The 19,849-nt window shown below is 49.8% G+C and overlaps 5 protein-coding genes across 5 annotated transcripts; 3 read left to right on the top strand and 2 right to left on the bottom strand.

Annotated features, from left to right (window-relative positions):
• Nucleotides 1-1,036: 1,036 nt before the first annotated feature.
• Nucleotides 1,037-3,517, top strand: IUM83_17209 (Sulfate Permease (SulP) Family; the record flags this gene model as incomplete). Its single annotated transcript, XM_067942142.1, has 1 exon — nt 1,037-3,517. One exon carries the CDS (start codon nt 1,037-1,039, stop codon nt 3,515-3,517), a length of 2,481 nt encoding a protein of 826 aa, XP_067790878.1.
• An 8,354-nt stretch (nt 3,518-11,871) lies between these two features.
• Nucleotides 11,872-13,941, top strand: IUM83_17208 (Cell division cycle protein 16; the record flags this gene model as incomplete). Its single annotated transcript, XM_067942141.1, has 7 exons — nt 11,872-12,588; nt 12,666-13,037; nt 13,120-13,197; nt 13,269-13,336; nt 13,415-13,615; nt 13,696-13,820; nt 13,889-13,941. 7 exons carry the CDS (start codon nt 11,872-11,874, stop codon nt 13,939-13,941), a joined length of 1,614 nt encoding a protein of 537 aa, XP_067790877.1.
• Nucleotides 13,942-13,993: 52 nt separating this feature from the next.
• IUM83_17207 (Cell division cycle protein 16) lies at nt 13,994-14,836 on the top strand (the record flags this gene model as incomplete). Its single annotated transcript, XM_067942140.1, has 5 exons — nt 13,994-14,035; nt 14,117-14,178; nt 14,248-14,305; nt 14,375-14,452; nt 14,522-14,836. 5 exons carry the CDS (start codon nt 13,994-13,996, stop codon nt 14,834-14,836), a joined length of 555 nt encoding a protein of 184 aa, XP_067790882.1.
• A 70-nt stretch (nt 14,837-14,906) lies between these two features.
• IUM83_17206 (Abnormal spindle microcephaly-associated protein) lies at nt 14,907-16,595 on the bottom strand (the record flags this gene model as incomplete). Its single annotated transcript, XM_067942139.1, has 1 exon — nt 14,907-16,595. One exon carries the CDS (start codon nt 16,593-16,595, stop codon nt 14,907-14,909), a length of 1,689 nt encoding a protein of 562 aa, XP_067790881.1.
• A 323-nt stretch (nt 16,596-16,918) lies between these two features.
• Nucleotides 16,919-18,983, bottom strand: IUM83_17205 (Abnormal spindle microcephaly-associated protein; the record flags this gene model as incomplete). The annotated part of the gene is made up of 2 exons (XM_067942138.1): nt 16,919-16,974; nt 17,831-18,983. The coding sequence occupies 2 exons, from the start codon at nt 18,981-18,983 to the stop codon at nt 16,919-16,921; spliced, it is 1,209 nt and encodes a 402-aa protein (XP_067790880.1).
• Between the last annotated feature and the right edge of the window lie 866 nt (nt 18,984-19,849).

Genomic DNA, 19,849 nt, shown 5'->3' with positions numbered 1-19,849 from the left:
AGCTCTGATGTACATAGGAGTAGGATGATGATTTACGTGTTTGCGTAACCAGTTACGCAAACACGTAAATCAAACTGGTTGCGTAAAATCGTAATTCATCATCATCATGTACTATAAATAAGTAACGAATATAAACCATGCATTGTTTTATTACGCTGTACAGCGTAAACAGAAAGGTATTTTTTAGCAATTGACGTGGGAGTCCTCTGTCATCTCATTGGCTCACGTCACAAAAGATCCGTATCTATAGAGACCAACCTAGCCGCCCCAAACAGCACAACAAAAATCCAAGTGCGATCGTGCGCCAAAGCTTAGTTCAAGTGTGGCGACTACATGATTTATAATAATATAGTAGTAATAGGGCTTGTCGCGAAAACATCCTCATCCTGGATGTCCATTGTCTTGTCAATATCTCCAATGTGCTCCCCGTTAACTCATACTTAGTATAAGTATAGATCTTAGACACGGGATACGACTGTCTTTGTGCGAGGGTCCCTTGCCAAGTAACCAGGTGTTAAGGCTTTGGATCGGATATGTTAGAGGAAGGAATAGCAAGGGATAGAACAGCGGAGGGCTGCGTGAAGGTGCTGAAGGAAGAGGTCTTGGAGGAGGAGAGGAGGAGGATGCCCGGAGGTGCTTGTGTATTAGCGGTCTAAGACGGAGTGAGGGCTGGTAGTCCCTGGTGGGGGAGATAATCCTCCTTATTCTGTAACTAAATAAGTGGTCGAAATTGTACGGGGCCGCTCTATGAACGAGTCCCATGTTCTCCTGCAAAGCATCAGCACGTCGGAAATGCTCAACTAGGTCGTGGCCGTTCATCCAGTGATGAACGGCAAGTTGCCAACGATGGGCCATCTACCACCAGCTGTACTGGGATGGAGACGATCCTTATTCAGTGTAGACAGATAACCGAGTGAAAAAGCGCACCACCGTTTACAACTGCTACTACCACCACCAGAACTCGTTCTACCGTCCAAGCCACAGTTTCCCAATCTTCTCGCTCTTGTGACCAACGTATTCCAAGCCAGCATCTGCCATGGATATCGGGCCTCCTTCACCGACGCTACCGGTACTCGTTAGCGCAAGTTTGGCTGACAGCCGCAAGCATGGTCCCTATCAACATGTGGCGCAGGTCGCGAACACGATCATGTACGGCATCACCATTTCTGCGGTGGCCATCCCAGTAATGTACGGCTCTGCAGCTATCATCTTCAGCCACCGAGATTTCGCTGACTTCACGCCAGCGCTGTCCAAGCTCGTCATATTTTCGAGCGTAGTTCACCAAGCCGTGTTCACGCTCTTGAGCTCATTGCCGTTTGCCATCGGGCAGGTCCAAGACGCCGGCCTACTTTTCCTCAGCGCGATGGCCACCTCCATTTGCAACTCACTTGGTGATGACGTGCCAGTAGAGACCAAGGTAACAACTTCCATTGTTACTATTGGGATTGCTACAGCGTCGCTAGGCGTTTGCCTCGTGATTATGGGACGCCTCAAGCTAGCTACGCTGGGGTCGTACCTGCCTGTGCCCGTTATTGGTGGGTACCTCGCCTTTATCGGCATTTTCTGTTTCTATGCGGGGCTTGCACTGTGCACGGGTCGAGTGGTCAACAATTTCGAGTCTATGATAAATATTTTCGACGATGCCCATGCTGTCCTACTTTGTCTGCCTGGAGTTCTGGGCGGCGCACTTCTATTTGCTGTAGCATTTGGCTTCAACAACACATTTATTTTATCGGGGATTAGCATGATGCTGCCTGTAGTGTTCTTCTTTATCCTGATAGTGGGCGGAATCGCGTTAGATGACGCTCGCAGCGCGGGGTGGGTGAATCCAACCACGGAATCGGTCACACTCACCGATCTGGTCAATTTGTTCGACTTTAATCACGTGCACTGGGGCCAGATACCACAACAGTTCGCCAAATGGGTCGGCCTGGTGTTTATCGTGGCGTTTGGCTCCTGTCTGGACATCGCTGCCATTGAGCTCAACATGGGAAAGAAACTCGACGCGAATCATGAACTCAAGACCGTTGGCTATTCCAACATTGTGAGCGGTTTGTTGGGCGGGTACACAGGGTCCTATATTTTTTCCCAAACCATTTTTGCATACCGGACGAAGACCAACTCGCGCGTCATTGGGGTATGTGTGATCATCGTCGAACTTGCAATCGTGGTGTCTCCTGTGTCAGTCATGAGCTATATACCGCGCTTCTTCTTCGCGGCTACAGTCATCTTTATCGCGATTGACCTAACGGTAGAGTGGCTCATTCTCACATACTGGAAGATGTATTTGCGAGAGTATGCGGTGCTATGGATGACATTCATAGCAGTGAACATCGTGTCGCTTGATTTGGGCATGGTCATCGGCGTCGGAATTGCGATCGTCAACTTCATACTAGGATACGTACGTCAACCAATTGTGAGTCGCCAGACCCGTTCGTCAGGTGCACCTCGCACTCTCAAAGAACGTCGCATTTTAGACCGAAAGTGTGACTCCATTGCGTATTTCGAGTTGAATGGGCTTCTCTTTTTCGGCTCGTCAGTGCAGATTCTCAATGTTGTACAGAAGGCTGTCTACATTCGCAACAGTATGGTCTTCGATAGTGATTCTGGGTCGAATTATATCGCAGGTGCAGACTTGCCGCCAGACGACATCAGGCCTTCTTTAATCGAGTGCTTAGACGGAAGTCCTGCATCTGACCCAAATGCAGCTCCGACACAGTTTGTCGTCATGGACTTGAGCAACGTAACCGCGATGGACGCCACGGTTGCACGGAGCGCCTTCCTCATCTTGCAAAAATACTGCAACAACCACGAGATCGTCGTCGTTTTCGCCGGGGCGCTTTCTCCAATTCAAAATTTGCTGCTGATGAATGGCGTGGAAGATGAAATGAGATTCTATTCGACCCATGAGTCAGCGCTAGAGTTCTGTGAGAACCAACTTCTTGCTGAGGATAGAGAAGCAGAGCCAAGGTGGGCAAGTAGCCACGACGATGAGCGCTTGAGTCTGATTTTGCAACAGTTCATTAGCGGGTCCGACGATCTGCACAATCTGTGCGGTGTCGAGCAGTATTTCGAACGGCGCGAGGTTCCTGTAGGACACCAGTTCTATGCAGTGGGGCAGTTCGCAGAGCACTTCTACTTTCTTGTCAGCGGTTGCATTGGGCTGTTCGTGACGGATGATGCCACTACGTCGACGTCACGTCTATTCGATGTCCTTCCAAGCTCCCTATTTGGAGAAATGGCTTTCGTTAGTCGTCAACACCGCTCTCTTGCTGCGATTGCAGCAGAGCCAAGTACCGTCCTCGAGATGAGCCGCAAAATGTTCGATGCACTAGAAGAGCAAAACCCAGCACTATGGTTCCGCCTGCGCGAAATGGTGATGCAGTCCCTGGCTCGATCGCTGACCCGTGCGCTGGTTGACCACTGCTCTCACCAGCACCACGCCGATAGCTCAATCCACGTTGCAGAAGTTAAATCGCGCACCGTGGCCCAAAACGGCGACTCCAACGTGGTTTAGATGAACGCGGAACGTATTTCGATCAACCGAGTTGGTACGCCCACAGTTGCAAGAAAAGCTTTTCGCTTCTCCAGGGGGTGGGATAGTGAGTCTCCCGCGCGTCCGGTTAGGCTCAACTCTGAAAACAAAGTTGAACGCTACAGAGATTGAATAGTCAAATGAGATAGACGAAGAGAAATAGGAAAACCTGAATAGTACTCAATTATTTCCTTAGTTTGATTCGAGTTACGCATCATGTCGACATTGCAGTCGGAAGTTGGACAAATCGATAAAAATCACCATTTTTGTTTTGAGAAAACCAGAGGTGCAACGGAGAAACGGCTTAGTACAGTGGAAAGACAATCACTTAGAGAGCCAGACACAACTTCGAGATAATTGAAACGAGCAAGGATCGCATAAAAATGGCTAACCAAATTTTCCTCAAAATATCTCGAAAATGTAGGCTCGTATTCGTGTATCGTTTTTGCTGTTCACATGTAACTTAATACAATCGTTCATATTAAACTATCGGAGGCCGCGCGTACGGGTAGGATTGTGCCCATGCTATCTATCCGAACGCTTTCAGCCTGGAGACAAAAGGTTAAAACTAGCTGCTCAGTAGGTAACCACCACTACTTTGGGCCAAGTAGGACCTCAAGTACAAGGCAAAAACGTCCATAATTCGAAACTGGACGCTACATTTAGAGAACTGTAGCTATTTCGGGTTTATAAGTATTGGACTATCCCCCAGTATTTCATCCGTAATTGTCCGTAATATACCGGACAAGAAGGCAAATGGCACAGAGATCTACCGGACAGGACGTCCTACGAATTCCGAATAGCGAAAATGGTATTCCATACATTTTTTCATATAAAGCTCGATCGGTTACGCACGGCTCAGAATTTACAGGATGCGTTTCCTGCACAAGATTCACGCGACTTTTCATTCCTAAACGAGATGGAGAGGGCAGAGCGCGGCGGGTTGTCTGACCTGGAAGAAGAAGTCACTGATGCGCGCGCAAGCACAATCTCTGTGAAGTCGCGTGCTTCATATCAGGGTTCTACAATCCGATTTCTCCAGTGGATGTTTAAGAACAAGCCGTCGCTGATCCCAGTTGCGTTTGCCCGCGAAGTTGTTTTTAACGAGAGCGGTATCGCTGATAAAACATCAATTAGACGTGCATTGGCTTCGGCTCCTGACAATCCTCCTATTCATTTCGATCAGATAACGGAACGTGACTTCATGACTTGGATTGTGTCGCTAAAAAAGCCCAATGGATTCTATCACAGTTTTTCTACGTACGCTGGTCATCGGTCAGCATTTTATAATCTTTTCCAAGATTATCATCGCGTGATGACTAGGGATTTTGCTCGTGAACTCAGCAGTCACTTCAAGGGATTTCAGCGCAAGGTTGCTGAAGCAATCGGGCAGGGGCGTGGTCAAATCAAAGTTGGAAAGGACCCAATGCCTCTGAGACTGTACAAGCAAGTTGCCATGTCAATGCTTACTAGTTCTTCGCGGGATATGATATTTGCTAGGACATTTATGATAATGTCTTGGAATTTGATGTCACGAGCTGCGAACACGGCATCTATATGTTATGGGCATTTGGAATGGCGGGAGGATGCTCTTTGTGTGTATTTTGCGCACATGAAAAACGATCAACGGGGATCCCGACCTCGAGATCCACGACACGTATACGCGAATCCAACCTCTCCAGAAATCTGCCCCATTCTCGCACTCGGTAATAACTATGTTTGAATGACTATGCGCACAATCATTTTGTAGGTCTAACTAAAATTTTGATGTGATAGGCATGTATTGGGCTTCATACGGTGTTGACGTCTCAGATACTCATCTATTTCCTGGTAATGACCAGTATGAACGCTTCAGAAAAGTATTAGGACGCGTACTAAAGACACCATCTATTGCTACCGAGCTTGATCGCCGCGGTACGGATGCCAATGATATCGGAACGCACTCTATGCGCAAAGGGGCATCTACATTTTGTTCGTCAGGGTCCACAGCATGTCCTCCAGCGGTTGCAGTTCATCTAAGAGCTGGATGGGCCATGGGAGGGGTTCAAGACCGGTATTTAAGGCATGATGCAGCTGGAGATATGTTCGTTGGACGAACAGTTAGCGGTCTACCGATTTTGAAGTCTGATTTCGCTATTTTACCTCCTCATTTTACTAATGGCGACGAAGCAGTTCAAAAGGCAAAGCGGCTTTGCTTCCCAGGATTGCCTCGGCCTGCTGAATTTATTGCAGAATTTGCGCTAGCCTCGGTTATCTATCATCTGGACTTCCTTCGCCAACACCTCCAAGAAAATCATACCCTTTCCAGTCACCATTATTTGCTGATTCTGACTTAATTGCTCATTTGAGCTCGATTGTGAAGACAGATGGATTAGACAGTGCTATTCAACCTACAGGTATACCGCCACACGTTACAATTCTCAACCAAGTTTGTGCAGCCCAAAATTCTCTTCAAGAATTAATAGATGTGTAACGGTTACACGTACAAGTGGCTGCAAGTCACTTGTGAATTTAACAGATAGGTTATCTGTTAAACGTTTTGGATACTTCCTCACATTGGTGTAAGACACACCGATGGATACATTGAAGTGGACCACCACAGTGAGTGGTCCACACATACCAAAGATCCTATTGGTAGAAAGCAGCATCTTTCTACCAATCAGAGATGCATATTAGCGGGGCTCTGACAGCCAGCCGCTGCCAACCCTTTCATAGATGATAAACAGTTTTTAGCAGATTTTAGAGGAAGATCAATTTACAAACAATACAGCTCTCATTTTACCTAATCTAAGTCACTTGGAATCCTTTCTTACTTAACTTATATTTGTGTATTCAAATATAATTAACCTAAGTAATTACTAAGTACTTACGCTTCCTCATACACGTTGCGCAACGTGTAAGCTAAAGTAGTGAGTCAAGTTAGACCCACTACAAGATGGCCGAAAAACAGATATGATTAAAATTGTCGACTCACATGACGAGCTATATGAGCGGTTGATGTCTGGTGTCACTACATTATTGGAAGAGCGCGCTGCTCATGCTGGTGTTCCGACTTGTAATAGCATTGCAGACTCGATTATGAAGCGGCTAGAAGAAGCCCGTTGTTTGGAGTTATTACGTTCTAATCAGTCAGCGGTCAGTAATAGTGAACAACGTGAGACCTTGGGAGGTGATCCAGGGGCAACAGAGCAGCCTGCTAGTGTGAGGATTGAAGGCGATTCTTCGTATACTGTACATCATTGGGGAGGCAACATGCATTTGTTCCCTGAGGACATGAAATTACCAAGTGGCACTGCAGAGCAAGCGTGGGTATACTGGTGCTGCGGTGACGCAGCCGAAAGGCTTCCTCCTTTTCGGCGGATTGAACCAAATGACTTGGTGGATCGTAACCAGCGCAAGAAACTCTGTGAGCTGAAGTTTCTGATGAGAAAAATTGAGCTTCGAGCCCTTAGCCTTGGTCTATTGACGACTAATTTGTCATTTGTAGAGGCTGCCGATGTGTTCCAGCACTGCAAAAGCGCAATCGAACTGCCAATCGAGACGTCGAACAACAGAAAACGTCGACGAGGCCAACTTGTTTGGGTCACAGTAGCAAGCATATTGCGAAAGCAGGCGAAAACAGCTAGACTCGCCCAAATAGAATCCTCCAGTGAGCGTCAGTGACTCACTCCTTCATGCACATTGGTTGTTCTCCTTCTTTGTACTTTGATTTTGATTAAATACATGTATTACAGTTTTCACCCATCTGCGTCGTGGAGACTGAAATCCTTGAGGAACCAATTCACCAACTGCCGTCCTGTAAAATCAAACAGCCGTCCGGTAAATTCCGCCCAAGAGTAATTGTCCGTAATATACCGGACAAGAAGGCAAATGGCACAGAGATCTACCGGACAGGACGTCCTACGAATTCCGAATAGCGAAAATGGTATTCCATACATTTTTTCATATAAAGCTCGATCGGTTACGCACGGCTCAGAATTTACAGGATGCGTTTCCTGCACAAGATTCACGCGACTTTTCATTCCTAAACGAGATGGAGAGGGCAGAGCGCGGCGGGTTGTCTGACCTGGAAGAAGAAGTCACTGATGCGCGCGCAAGCACAATCTCTGTGAAGTCGCGTGCTTCATATCAGGGTTCTACAATCCGATTTCTCCAGTGGATGTTTAAGAACAAGCCGTCGCTGATCCCAGTTGCGTTTGCCCGCGAAGTTGTTTTTAACGAGAGCGGTATCGCTGATAAAACATCAATTAGACGTGCATTGGCTTCGGCTCCTGACAATCCTCCTATTCATTTCGATCAGATAACGGAACGTGACTTCATGACTTGGATTGTGTCGCTAAAAAAGCCCAATGGATTCTATCACAGTTTTTCTACGTACGCTGGTCATCGGTCAGCATTTTATAATCTTTTCCAAGATTATCATCGCGTGATGACTAGGGATTTTGCTCGTGAACTCAGCAGTCACTTCAAGGGATTTCAGCGCAAGGTTGCTGAAGCAATCGGGCAGGGGCGTGGTCAAATCAAAGTTGGAAAGGACCCAATGCCTCTGAGTCTGTACAAGCAAGTTGCCATGTCAATGCTTACTAGTTCTTCGCGGGATATGATATTTGCTAGGACATTTATGATAATGTCTTGGAATTTGATGTCACGAGCTGCGAAAACGGCATCTATATGTTATGGGCATTTGGAATGGCGCGAGGATGCTCTTTGTGTGTATTTTGCGCACATGAAAAACGATCAACGGGGATCCCGACCTCGAGATCCACGACACGTATACGCGAATCCAACCTCTCCAGAAATCTGCCCCATTCTCGCACTCGGTAATAACTATGTTTGAATGACTATGCGCATAATCATTTTGTAGGTCTAACTAAAATTTTGATGTGATAGGCATGTATTGGGCTTCATACGGTGTTGACGTCTCAGATACTCATCTATTTCCTGGTAATGACCAGTATGAACGCTTCAGAAAAGTATTAGGACGCGTACTAAAGACACCATCTATTGCTACCGAGCTTGATCGCCGCGGTACGGATGCCAATGATATCGGAACGCACTCTATGCGCAAAGGGGCATCTACATTTTGTTCGTCAGGGTCCACAGCATGTCCTCCAGCGGTTGCAGTTCATCTAAGAGCTGGATGGGCCATGGGAGGGGTTCAAGACCGGTATTTAAGGCATGATGCAGCTGGAGATATGTTCGTTGGACGAACAGTTAGCGGTCTACCGATTTTGAAGTCTGATTTCGCTATTTTACCTCCTCATTTTACTAATGGCGACGAAGCAGTTCAAAAGGCAAAGCGGCTTTGCTTCCCAGGATTGCCTCGGCCTGCTGAATTTATTGCAGAATTTGCGCTAGCCTCGGTTATCTATCATCTGGACTTCCTTCGCCAACACCTCCAAGAAAATCATACCCTTTTCCAGTCACCATTATTTGCTGATTCTGACTTAATTGCTCATTTGAGCTCGATTGTGAAGACAGATGGATTAGACAGTGCTATTCAACCTACAGGTATACCGCCACACGTTACAATTCTCAACCAAGTTTGTGCAGCCCAAAATTCTCTTCAAGAATTAATAGATGTGTAACGGGGTTACACGTACAAGTGGCTGCAAGCCACTTGTGAATTTAACAGATAGGTTATCTGTTAAACGTTTTGGATACTTCCTCACATTGGTGTAAGACACACCGATGGATACATTGAAGTGGACCACCACAGTGAGTGGTCCACACATACCCAAAGATCCTATTGGTAGAAAGCAGCATCTTTCTACCAATCAGAGACATGCATATTAGCGGGGCTCTGACAGCCAGCCGCTGCCAACCCTTTCATAGATGATAAACAGTTTTTAGCAGATTTTAGAGGAAGATCAATTTACAAACAATACAGCTCTCATTTTACCTAATCTAAGTCACTTGGAATCCTTTCTTACTTAACTTATATTTGTGTATTCAAATATAATTAACCTAAGTAATTACTAAGTACTTACGCTTCCTCATACACGTTGCGCAACGTGTAAGCTAAAGTAGTGAGTCAAGTTAGACCCACTACAAGATGGCCGAAAAACAGATATGATTAAAATTGTCGACTCACATGACGAGCTATATGAGCGGTTGATGTCTGGTGTCACTACATTATTGGAAGAGCGCGCTGCTCATGCTGGTGTTCCGACTTGTAATAGCATTGCAGACTCGATTATGAAGCGGCTAGAAGAAGCCCGTTGTTTGGAGTTATTACGTTCTAATCAGTCAGCGGTCAGTAATAGTGAACAACGTGAGACCTTGGGAGGTGATCCAGGGGCAACAGAGCAGCCTGCTAGTGTGAGGATTGAAGGCGATTCTTCGTATACTGTACATCATTGGGGAGGCAACATGCATTTGTTCCCTGAGGACATGAAATTACCAAGTGGCACTGCAGAGCAAGCGTGGGTATACTGGTGCTGCGGTGACGCAGCCGAAAGGCTTCCTCCTTTTCGGCGGATTGAACCAAATGACTTGGTGGATCGTAACCAGCGCAAGAAACTCTGTGAGCTGAAGTTTCTGATGAGAAAAATTGAGCTTCGAGCCCTTAGCCTTGGTCTATTGACGACTAATTTGTCATTTGTAGAGGCTGCCGATGTGTTCCAGCACTGCAAAAGCGCAATCGAACTGCCAATCGAGACGTCGAACAACAGAAAACGTCGACGAGGCCAACTTGTTTGGGTCACAGTAGCAAGCATATTGCGAAAGCAGGCGAAAACAGCTAGACTCGCCCAAATAGAATCCTCCAGTGAGCGTCAGTGACTCACTCCTTCATGCACATTGGTTGTTCTCCTTCTTTGTACTTTGATTTTGATTAAATACATGTATTACAGTTTTCACCCATCTGCGTCGTGGAGACTGAAATCCTTGAGGAACCAATTCACCAACTGCCGTCCTGTAAAATCAAACAGCCGTCCGGTAAATTCCGCCCAAGAGTAACTTATTTCCAGATTATTTCAGATTATCTGGATTTTATGTAACTCCAATTCCAGAAATTAAAAGTTCTCTATATGTTGCGTGTGATCTTTCCTATCAGAGTAGGAACTCTGAGGGTTTTCAGATCTGGATACTAGTTTTTGAACTAGAATATTCACGACCTACCCCGGAACACCAGATTTTTTTTAAGCTTACTTAAAAGGAAGTTTTGTACAATGGCATGCGCGTGAAGGACTTTATTTAATAAAGTCCTTCACAGGCTGACAACAGGTGGTGCCAAGTACAAACAGTACCCCATAAGGGGGAGTAAATGTCTGCGGCAGCAACTATTTTTTTCGAGCCAGCATTCACTCAAAGCAGCAACAGATCAAGATTTGTACGCCCACGCCCCTCAAACTGCGCAGCAGAAGGCGCTGCGAGGTCTGCGCGCAGTTTTAGACCCACGGAAACAAGCAGCCGTCCTGGTCTGCTTGCTAGACGAGGAAGACTCGGGTGAAGACGACACAGACATCCAGGATGCTCCAAGAAGTCGCCTGGCGATGCACTTGTTGGAACTAGCCATAGTGGTAGGGGAGGAGCCCACCGCTATCAATGTCTCGACCCTGCGAGCGCTCTGGATGACACTCAAGAACAACACGAAATTGAAGAAGCTGCAGTTGATCGCGCCGATCAGCGCCTTGAGTCCACGGAAGGTCCGCTTTCGCCACAGCCAGGTTCTACGAGAGATGCTGGCTCACGTCAGCACTAGAGGTCGAGGTTGTAATCGAGCGTAGCGAGAACACTTGTGTGGGAGGGTGAAAGTTCAAAAGTGAGCAGTGTTGTGTTGCATCGGGGGAGGCCTCAACCAAAAACCCTTACGGTTAACAGTGACCACTCTGGCTCGGCACATATCCATCCTGGAAATCTCCGCGGCGTATTTCCTGGATCTGCCCTTCTCCCTCATAGTCACAACCACTCACAACTTTCACTACTTATTCTTATCGATTTCTTACTGGAATGGCTACCCTCAACGGCTTAACTTCAACTCTCTGTCCGTGAGCCACTTCACCGTTGAAGTCTCGTAGGTTCACGGTCCAGTTCCCGTCGACCTGCCGTTCTCCTCAGTGCGTCCAGCTCCAGCGTCAATACTGGAGGCAAGCGTGCATCTGCTCTTCAGCAACTTGACGAGCATCCGCTCTGCACCTCTTCTACCTTTGACCCTCCAAGACGCCAACTTCAACAAGTACCCTCTAAGTAGTTATAAAAAATACACATCCCCCTCAACTGCCATACGTTCCCTTACCACCTTGACTAGTACCCCTCAGTTATCATAGCCGCACATTGCTCGCCAGCACCTCCGCCTGCCTGTCTCGCTCCTCTCCTCGCCCTTGCGCCGCCCCATGGCGCCACCTCCGCTGCCGCCGACGCCCGCGCGGCCGCCCGCCCCGGCTATTCGTGGCCTCTCGGCGCGCCAACCGCCGCCCCTCCAGACGCCCGAGTGCACCACGCGCACGCTGGCCTTCGACTCGGCCGCGCTCGCCAGCGCCGCGCCCAGCTCCGCCGCCTCGCGCGCCAAGAAGCGCCGCCGCCGCGTGGCCGAGGCCGCCGCCTTCATCACCGCGCGCAGGCCGCTGGACACCGCAGAGGAAGAAGAAGGAGAAGAAGGAGAAGAAGAAAAAGAAGAAGAAGACGAGCAGGTCCACCAAGAGGAGACCAAGAAGGACACAGACGTCCACATGTGGACGCTTAAGACGGCGGAGGACGCCGTGAGACACCCCACACACCTGCAGGAGGACGCCCTCAAGCCGTCCAGGAAGACGCCGCCCAAGGACCACAAGCAGCTGACGGAGGACAGGCTGCGCGCGCTCGTGCGCGCCTGCGCGCGCCAGCACCACGCGGCGTCCGCGCTGTTCTACGCGGACAAGCTGGTGTCCATGTCGGCGCGGGACGAGGAGGACGCGCTGCTGTTCGCGGACGCCTGCTACCTGAACAGGGAGTTCCACCGAGCCATCCACGCGCTCAAGACGGCGCGGCTCGTGGACGTGGAGAGGGGCGCGGAGCATGCGTCCGGGAAGCTGGTGACGTTGAAGGCGGTGTTATTGCTGGGCAAGTGCATGGTGAGGAGGAAGTTTTTTTTATTATTCTTGTCTGGAGGTTGGTGCTGATGTTGAAGTTTTTTTTCTTTTTTTTTTAGCTGGCGATCAAGCAGAAGGAAGAGTGTCTGGAGCTGCTGGGGTCCGTGCTGCCCGAGAGGGAGCAGGACGTGGTGCTGTTCGCTAGAAAAGTGCAGTTGGAGGTGGCGGGGGAGGAGGACGGGATCAATGTGGTGGCGTCGCTGGCGCTGCTGATGGGCGAGACGCTGGATGCGATTGGCAATCGAGAGAACGCCACGGTGTACTTCCGCATCGCGCTGCGGTGCGACGTGCACTGCTCCGAGGCGTTTTTTCACCTCTTTGATAAGCAGTTGCTGTCCGCGCAAGAGGAGAAGGACCTGCTCGCGTCGCTGGACTTCTCGGCTGATGAAATGCAGCTGCTGGAGCTGCTGTACCAGACGCACGTCGGGAAGGTAAGGTCGATTGCTGCTGCAGTTGTTGGATTTTGCTCTGCTTGATTGAGGCTTATACTTCTCATGCTTGATGTTATCGTAGTATGACACAACCCCGTCGGTGGAGAGTAAGTTTTCTGAGGTGGAGGAGAAATTCGGTCTCGCGGACAATTTAGACCTGGTAAGTGAACGAAGCAAGGTTCACCTTATCTGCGTGAAGAATGCTAACATTTCCGGATGATGTCGATGTAGAACGTCACTCGAGCCGAAACGTACTACTACCATCATGATATCCAGCAAGCGCATGAAATTTGCGAAAGGTAAAAGCTGTTGCTACTTGTCTTCTTGTCTTTCTCCTGCTTTGTTGATTCATTATTTAATGTTTGTTATTGTACCAGGGTTCGTGAGCGAGATCCGTTCAATTTCCGCGTGATTTCGGTATACGTGGGTACGCTAGTGGAGCTGGGGAAAAAGCGGGAGCTATACCACTACGCGCATCAAATGGTGGACGTGTACCCGACCAAAGCATCAGCTTGGTACACTGTAGGGTGTTACTATCTTCTCATCCAGAAATATGAAGCTGCACAGCGGTACTTCCAGTAAGTATGGGAAGCGTTGAACAGTGTAAAATATTGCGAGCGTAAAACTAACTTTTTTCGACTTGTTTACTGGTTTGCAGTAAAGCGACATCCCTAGAAGCAAGCTACGCTCCTGCCTGGATTGGATTTGGAAATTCGTTTGCGGCACAGGATGAGAGCGATCAGGCCATGTCATCATACCGGACAGCTTCGAGTCTCTTTCCCGGTTCGCATCTGCCACCTCTATATATCGGCATGGAGTATCTTCGTACCAATAACTTGGTCCAAGCGCAGGAATATATCCAGCAAGCGAGCATTATCTGTCCCACAGACCCTTTGGTCTATAATGAGCTGGGCAGTGTATATTACAAGCAGAAGGACTATCCTCAAGCAATCGAGATGTTCACCAAGGCTTTGCAATTGTGTAAGGGCCTTCCGGAGGTGAGAACCGTGGTTTACGCTACGCAAGTATCAATGTTTTCTCGTTATCCTCGGGATTAACTTTGCTTTGCATTGTACCAGCGACTTATGGAGGCCTGGGAGCCGACGCTTTTCAACCTCGGATACTCATATCGTAAACTTCGGTACGTGCAGTACTCTGGATTGTGAGCTTGTCCAACTTGTGCTGACCAAAGCATTCGGGGTGCCAACAGGAAGTTCGACCAGGCAATTCACTACTTCCAAAGCGCACTCAGATTATCCCCGCGAAACGTAAGCATGATGAATATCGGGATGTACCTGTATTGTGGGTTTAAACTGACAATTTGATCTATCGTATAGGCATCAATTCTTGCTGCCCTCGGCTTTACTTATCATATGAAGGGCAATCTCGAGCAAGCTATTGAAAACTACCATTCGGTGAGTGCTTTTTTTTATTGCGCTCGCTTCTGGTAGATTCTATCGTTGACCTATCTGTGCTTGTCGTAGGCTCTAGCATACGCCCCCGAAGATACTTTAGCAGGATCGATGATCACCGTGGCGTTCGAGGAATCTCTGTCTGGTGGTCCGGGGTCTTTCCCTGAATTTGCAGAGCCTGCCCCAAAAGATGCCCCCAAGACAAGTGGTCTCACCCCGATGAGTGCCGCCCTCACGGCTCGTCGATCACTGGGGCTGAATGACAATACTCAGCTCACTCGGCGGTTGGACCATTCCTACAGCAGCATCGAGCGGAGTCGGCAATCGCTAGCCTGCTCAAGTTTGGACTTCTCTGATGACAGTTCTATGAACATGGACGAAGACTGACATTTGCAAGTGGCATAGCGTTATTTGCTACGTCAATGGAAGACGATTCTGGCTATTGTACCTCATCCTTCTATGCCCAGTATTGCTCTCCTGTGATGTTGTTGTAGTAGTATGCAGCGCCGGTGTACTGATCGAAGAATTTTTGCCACGGATCCGGCGGAACGGCATCTCCTGCATCTTCCGCTCCTGGTGCAGTCTCTGCTGTGGCATCTTGGTATTGCTGGGCTGGTTGGGCCATTGCTTGGTTGCCATAGCCCATCATGGGTGCGCCATACATCATGGCCTGGCTGAACGCCATCGCCGCCGCTGCTTGGTACGCATAGTTGGCCGCTGCTGCCGCTGCGTAGTTCGGCTGGATGGCCATCATCTGTGGGTATCCCTGTTCGTACGCTTGGGTTCCGTAGTACGCAGCTTTGTTCTGTTCGTAGTAATGGTACTGACCGTATTGATCATAGTAGCCGTATTCATCTGCATAGCTCGCAGCCGCTGTAGTGCCGATGGGGTTACCATTCGCATCCACCTGGTTGGTGACGGCGTAGTCGACATATCCAGCTGCTGCTTCCTGCTCACGTTCCTGTGTCAGCCCAGTAGCTGCCATCACAATTTCCATCGTCTTCTCCGACGGTCCCGACGGCGTTGCCACCGGTCGAGTCCAGCTCGCTTCTTGCGTACGGATGTTGTAGAAGTACGACGCCTGGGCGTTCTCATCCCAGTACTCTATCCACTCGTCGGCCTTCGCTTCCTCCGGGTTTTCAGCAGTATCTGTCTCGGCTTCGCCAGCTTCGATGAGTGCCTCAGCCACCTCAGCTTCGGCCGCCTCGATGGTTTCCTGCATGGCCTTCGCACGGTCCTCGCGTTCCTTGTCGATTTTCCTCTGGATGGCCTTCACTCGCTGCCGGGCCAAGTACCCACGAGCTTGCGACTGAATCTTGTTGGCGGACGCGTTGCGGAGAGCGATCCGCTCCTTCTCCTTTCGAGCGCGCTCGAGCATCTGGACTTCGAGCTCTTTGATCTCCTGCTCTCGCGCTCTGGCTTCGTCGTCCATCATCGCCTTGAGTCTAGCAAGAGCCAATTCCTTCTGCTGCTCGGCTTTGAGTCTTAAGCGCTGCTCCTCATCGTGAATACTCGCCATCGCCGCCGACTGTGCTTGTTTCAGTTTTTGAAGTCGCTTTCGAGCCACATGCTTCAAACACACCGCCTGAATCTTCATGCGAGCCTGGTCCTTCTGAATCGCCAGAGCGGCCAGCTTTAAGTGCTCGGCTTCCTGCCGCAGTGTCCGGTTCTCCTTCTCCTGTTCTTCCTGCTTGCTTGTCGGTCTCATCGGCAGCATAGTCGCCATCTTTAAAGCAGCCAACTCCTCATTCTCTTGTGTACGCATCGCTGCTTCCTTCTCTTGCTGAGCTTGTTTCTCCATCTCCAGCCTTTCACGCAGACGTTGGGCCTCGATTTTCTTCAGTCGGTCTTGCTCCACGCGAGTGTCGATGTCGCGCTGCTGCATCAACGTCTCAAGTCGAAGACGAGCAAGTTCTTGAGCTTCCTCCTTGTGGCGAACTTCCTCTTCTTCAAGTTGACGAGCCAATTCATTTCGTAGCTTCGCAGCCTCTTCATTTGCTGCACTCGCCTGGAACATCAGCTGCATCTTCAGCTTTAGGAGCTCTTCTTCTTGCTCTTGCCGCAGTCTCTCAATCTCGTCGTGAGCTTTTTCGGAGGCCATCATGGAAATCCGCTTCTCAAACTCCCGTCGACGCTGTAGCAGCATGCGTCGAGCCCCAGCTCGCCGAATAGCACACTGAATAATGATTGCAGCCTGATTTTGAGTGATGCGGAGCTGCTCTTGCTGCCTTCTCTGCTCCACCTCACGCTTGCGATGCAAGTAGTGACAGCGAGCGAGGAATCGTCGAGCACAACTTTGAATTTTCGTGGCAGCACGCGACCTGGTTTGATGAACCAATCGCTCAAGTGCAAGCCGAGCTTCCTCACGGTGCTTCCGTTGAAGCTCTTGCACCATTTCCCGAGCTCGTTTACCCCGGAACACCTTTTGAATGCGGAGTGCTGCTCGAACTCTGGTGCGTTGTTGCGACGCTAGCTTGGCACGTTCTTGATCGAGCCGGTGGCGTTCATCCCGGGCGAGCTTACCCCTGGCAATCATTTGAATTCGTGTAGCCGCCTCATTATCTTGGTGCTGCTGGGCCTTTTGTGCTTGAAGTCGCAGATGAGTAGCTAGTCGTCCATGGTAACCACGCCAGAACGCCTGGATCTTCAACGCGCTGGTATTCATGAGTGTGAAGTTCAGCCATTTCAATCTCTCATAGCGAGCGCGTTGAGCTCGACGACGCGCGAGATATCCACGGAACAACGACTGGATAACCACCGCACTAGTGAGTCTTCGGAACCTCTCCAACTTCTGGGCCTCCGCTCGTCGTTGCTTGTCGAGTAAATAGTGTTTTCTTGTGCTGGTGCATCGCCAACACGTTTGAATTCGTATCGCTGCGGTGCGTTCAAGCGCTTGTCGCTCCTTGAATTGCTTCTCCGTTCTCAACATGTGAACACGACGGCGTGATCGACAGACTCGGGAGAAACATTGGATTGTCAGGACGGCACGAATCTGCTCTCTCAACTTGAGCACTCGACATCGAGCAAGATAGCCGCGTGTGTGTCGCTGTAGAATAACTGCACTGCGTTCTCTCAACCGCTTTGTTGCACGACTTTTTCGTTCTCTTCGAGCGAGATAACTGCGAATGCAGCACTGCATGATGATCGCACTGTCGTTTTCCAGCTTGGTGCGTTGAATCACGCGCAGTAGTTCACGTCGCTGGAAGTTCCTGAACGTGCGTTGAATGCGACAGGCTGCAAGTGTTTCGCGTTGAGCTTTGAAAAGTGCTCGAGCCAGCCGCTTCCCCGTGTATCCTCGATAGCAGCGTTGCAGCAAGCTCGCAGCTTCGTGCTCCAACTTAGCCTGACGCTTTCGATTTACGAAGCTTCTAGCCATCCGACCTCGAACTAGTGCCTGAATGTGGATGATCGCGATCTCTTCTTGGATTCGAAGTCTCAGCAACCGAGCGAGGTCGCCTCGCACTACCCGCTGGATCTCGATAGCGGCCGAGTGCAGTTCATTCCGCGCGTCTAAGATGCACTCGGTCTTCCAACGCACGAACTTGCGGCGAGTGACCCTGCGCCTCCACTTATTCATGATCGCCGTCATTTTCTGGCTACCTTTGCACTTGAGGAACATGTTGGCCTTGATCTTGTTGCGCTCGAACATGAGGAACGCAGTCCACTTACGGAACGCACGAGAGAGATGCTGCGACTGGAGTCGCACAAAGAGCTGGTGAACCTTTTCCATGCCCCAGCGATGACAGAAAACTTGCGCCTTGAGTGACCTGACAGGACAATGCTGCTGGACCCATTGCAATCCGTCGCGCACCTTCGAGTTGAGTTCCTGGATGCCGTACTCGGAGAGTGCGAGCTCTCGTCTGAGCTCCCCAATGTCCACTTTCGACCCTGGTCGAAGACATGATGGCGTCGAGCGAGCTACAACGAGCGACCGACTTTGAGGTTGCAAGTGGCGCTTGGCCTGCCGAGCCGCGAGTTTTAGAGGAGGTAGCACTTGTCCAGGAGCGCCATTATTTCGGGCAAACCCGATTCCAGGACTGTTTGTGCTGTTCAAACTTGTTGGTCCGCTTCCGCTGACGCCCATTTGGTTCGCTACATGAAGAAGACGCTTGCGAGCGCGCATGAGGTCGATGAATTCATCGAAGTTGATCTCGCCATCGTGATCCACGTCTGCTTGTTGGATAACCGAGGCTAATTCAGCATCGTCCATGTCTTCGCCCGACGCCAGCAGTAATTGTCGTAGTTCATCCGGAGATATTGATCCACTGTTGTCGACGTCGAATTCCTGGAACTCCTCGTAGTATCGATCCGTCATGGATTGCTCGTCTTCCATTGAGTCGAGCTGGGAGTTATTCCCAAATGCAGCATCCAGACGCTCGTACTCCTCCAGTGTCAGGTTTAAATGAGAAGCAATCGCAGCTTTTTGCCGCCGCTCTTCATCGAGATCTTCCAGAGGAGTCACGGGCTTCTGCTTCCGATCTTGACCATCGGAATCGTAGTCAAAAGCGTAATGCATCGCTGGCCGCCGCCTCATTTCTGGTCGATGTTCTCCTACGTGCTGCAGCGTCGTACTCTTCCTCGCCTTGTTTCGAGGACGCTTAGTCGGGGACAGGTATACAGCTGCAACATCGCTATCAAGCATTTCTTGGGTAGAGGGCCGAACTTTTGCCGAGTCGAGACGCAGGGCCTTCCTTCGTAGCTTCTGCTTTGTGGGCAAGCCGACATGTCGTCGTCGTTTATGATGTCGGAGCTTCTTATCAACTGCGTGGCTGGTGCTGAGGTTCAACGCCTCCAATCTTGCGGGCGGGGCGTGTCGTCCCCGACTTGATGGCCCACGAACACTTCGATAACTCTTGTTGTTATCATCTTCACTACTTCTTGGACGTCGTCGAAGGTCCGACGGAGGCAGCAAGCTCTTCAAACTCTCGAGGTCCAAGTAGAACATTGAGCTGTCACTGGCTGAAGTTGAAAGACTGGACAACGGTGTCGGCATAGCTGGCAGCGGGTGTACGTTGGTGCTCTGGAATAACCACGGCTCGTGCTGCTCCACATTTCGAGGAGGGACTCGTCGTCGACGACGAGCGAGCATTGCTTGTGTCTTGGCATTTGGAATTAGAGGCGCCGGAGGAAGAGGAGCAGGCGACGATAGTGTACGACCATAGCGGCGATCCTCTTCGTGGTTGTTGTTGGTCATTGCACCAAGCACAGTCGATCGATCGACCTCGAGCGGCCGGTTCGCTAATGGCATCTCGTAGAAAACCGCCAGCAGATATTTTGATACAAAGGAACCACCAACAGAGCCAAATACTACATGTACATGTAGTAGGAGAATGTTTCTTCCACTTTCAAGTTGCATCAACTGCTTGTGAAGTTACACCTGCTTCCTATGCTTTCCCTTCG

This window comes from Phytophthora cinnamomi (genome assembly GCF_018691715.1).
Source record: "Phytophthora cinnamomi strain GKB4 chromosome Unknown Contig43, whole genome shotgun sequence".
NCBI classification, from domain to species: domain Eukaryota; phylum Oomycota; class Peronosporomycetes; order Peronosporales; family Peronosporaceae; genus Phytophthora; species Phytophthora cinnamomi.
The sequence above is the reverse complement of the archived record's forward strand: the minus strand, read 5'-3'. Positions and strand labels throughout refer to the sequence as shown.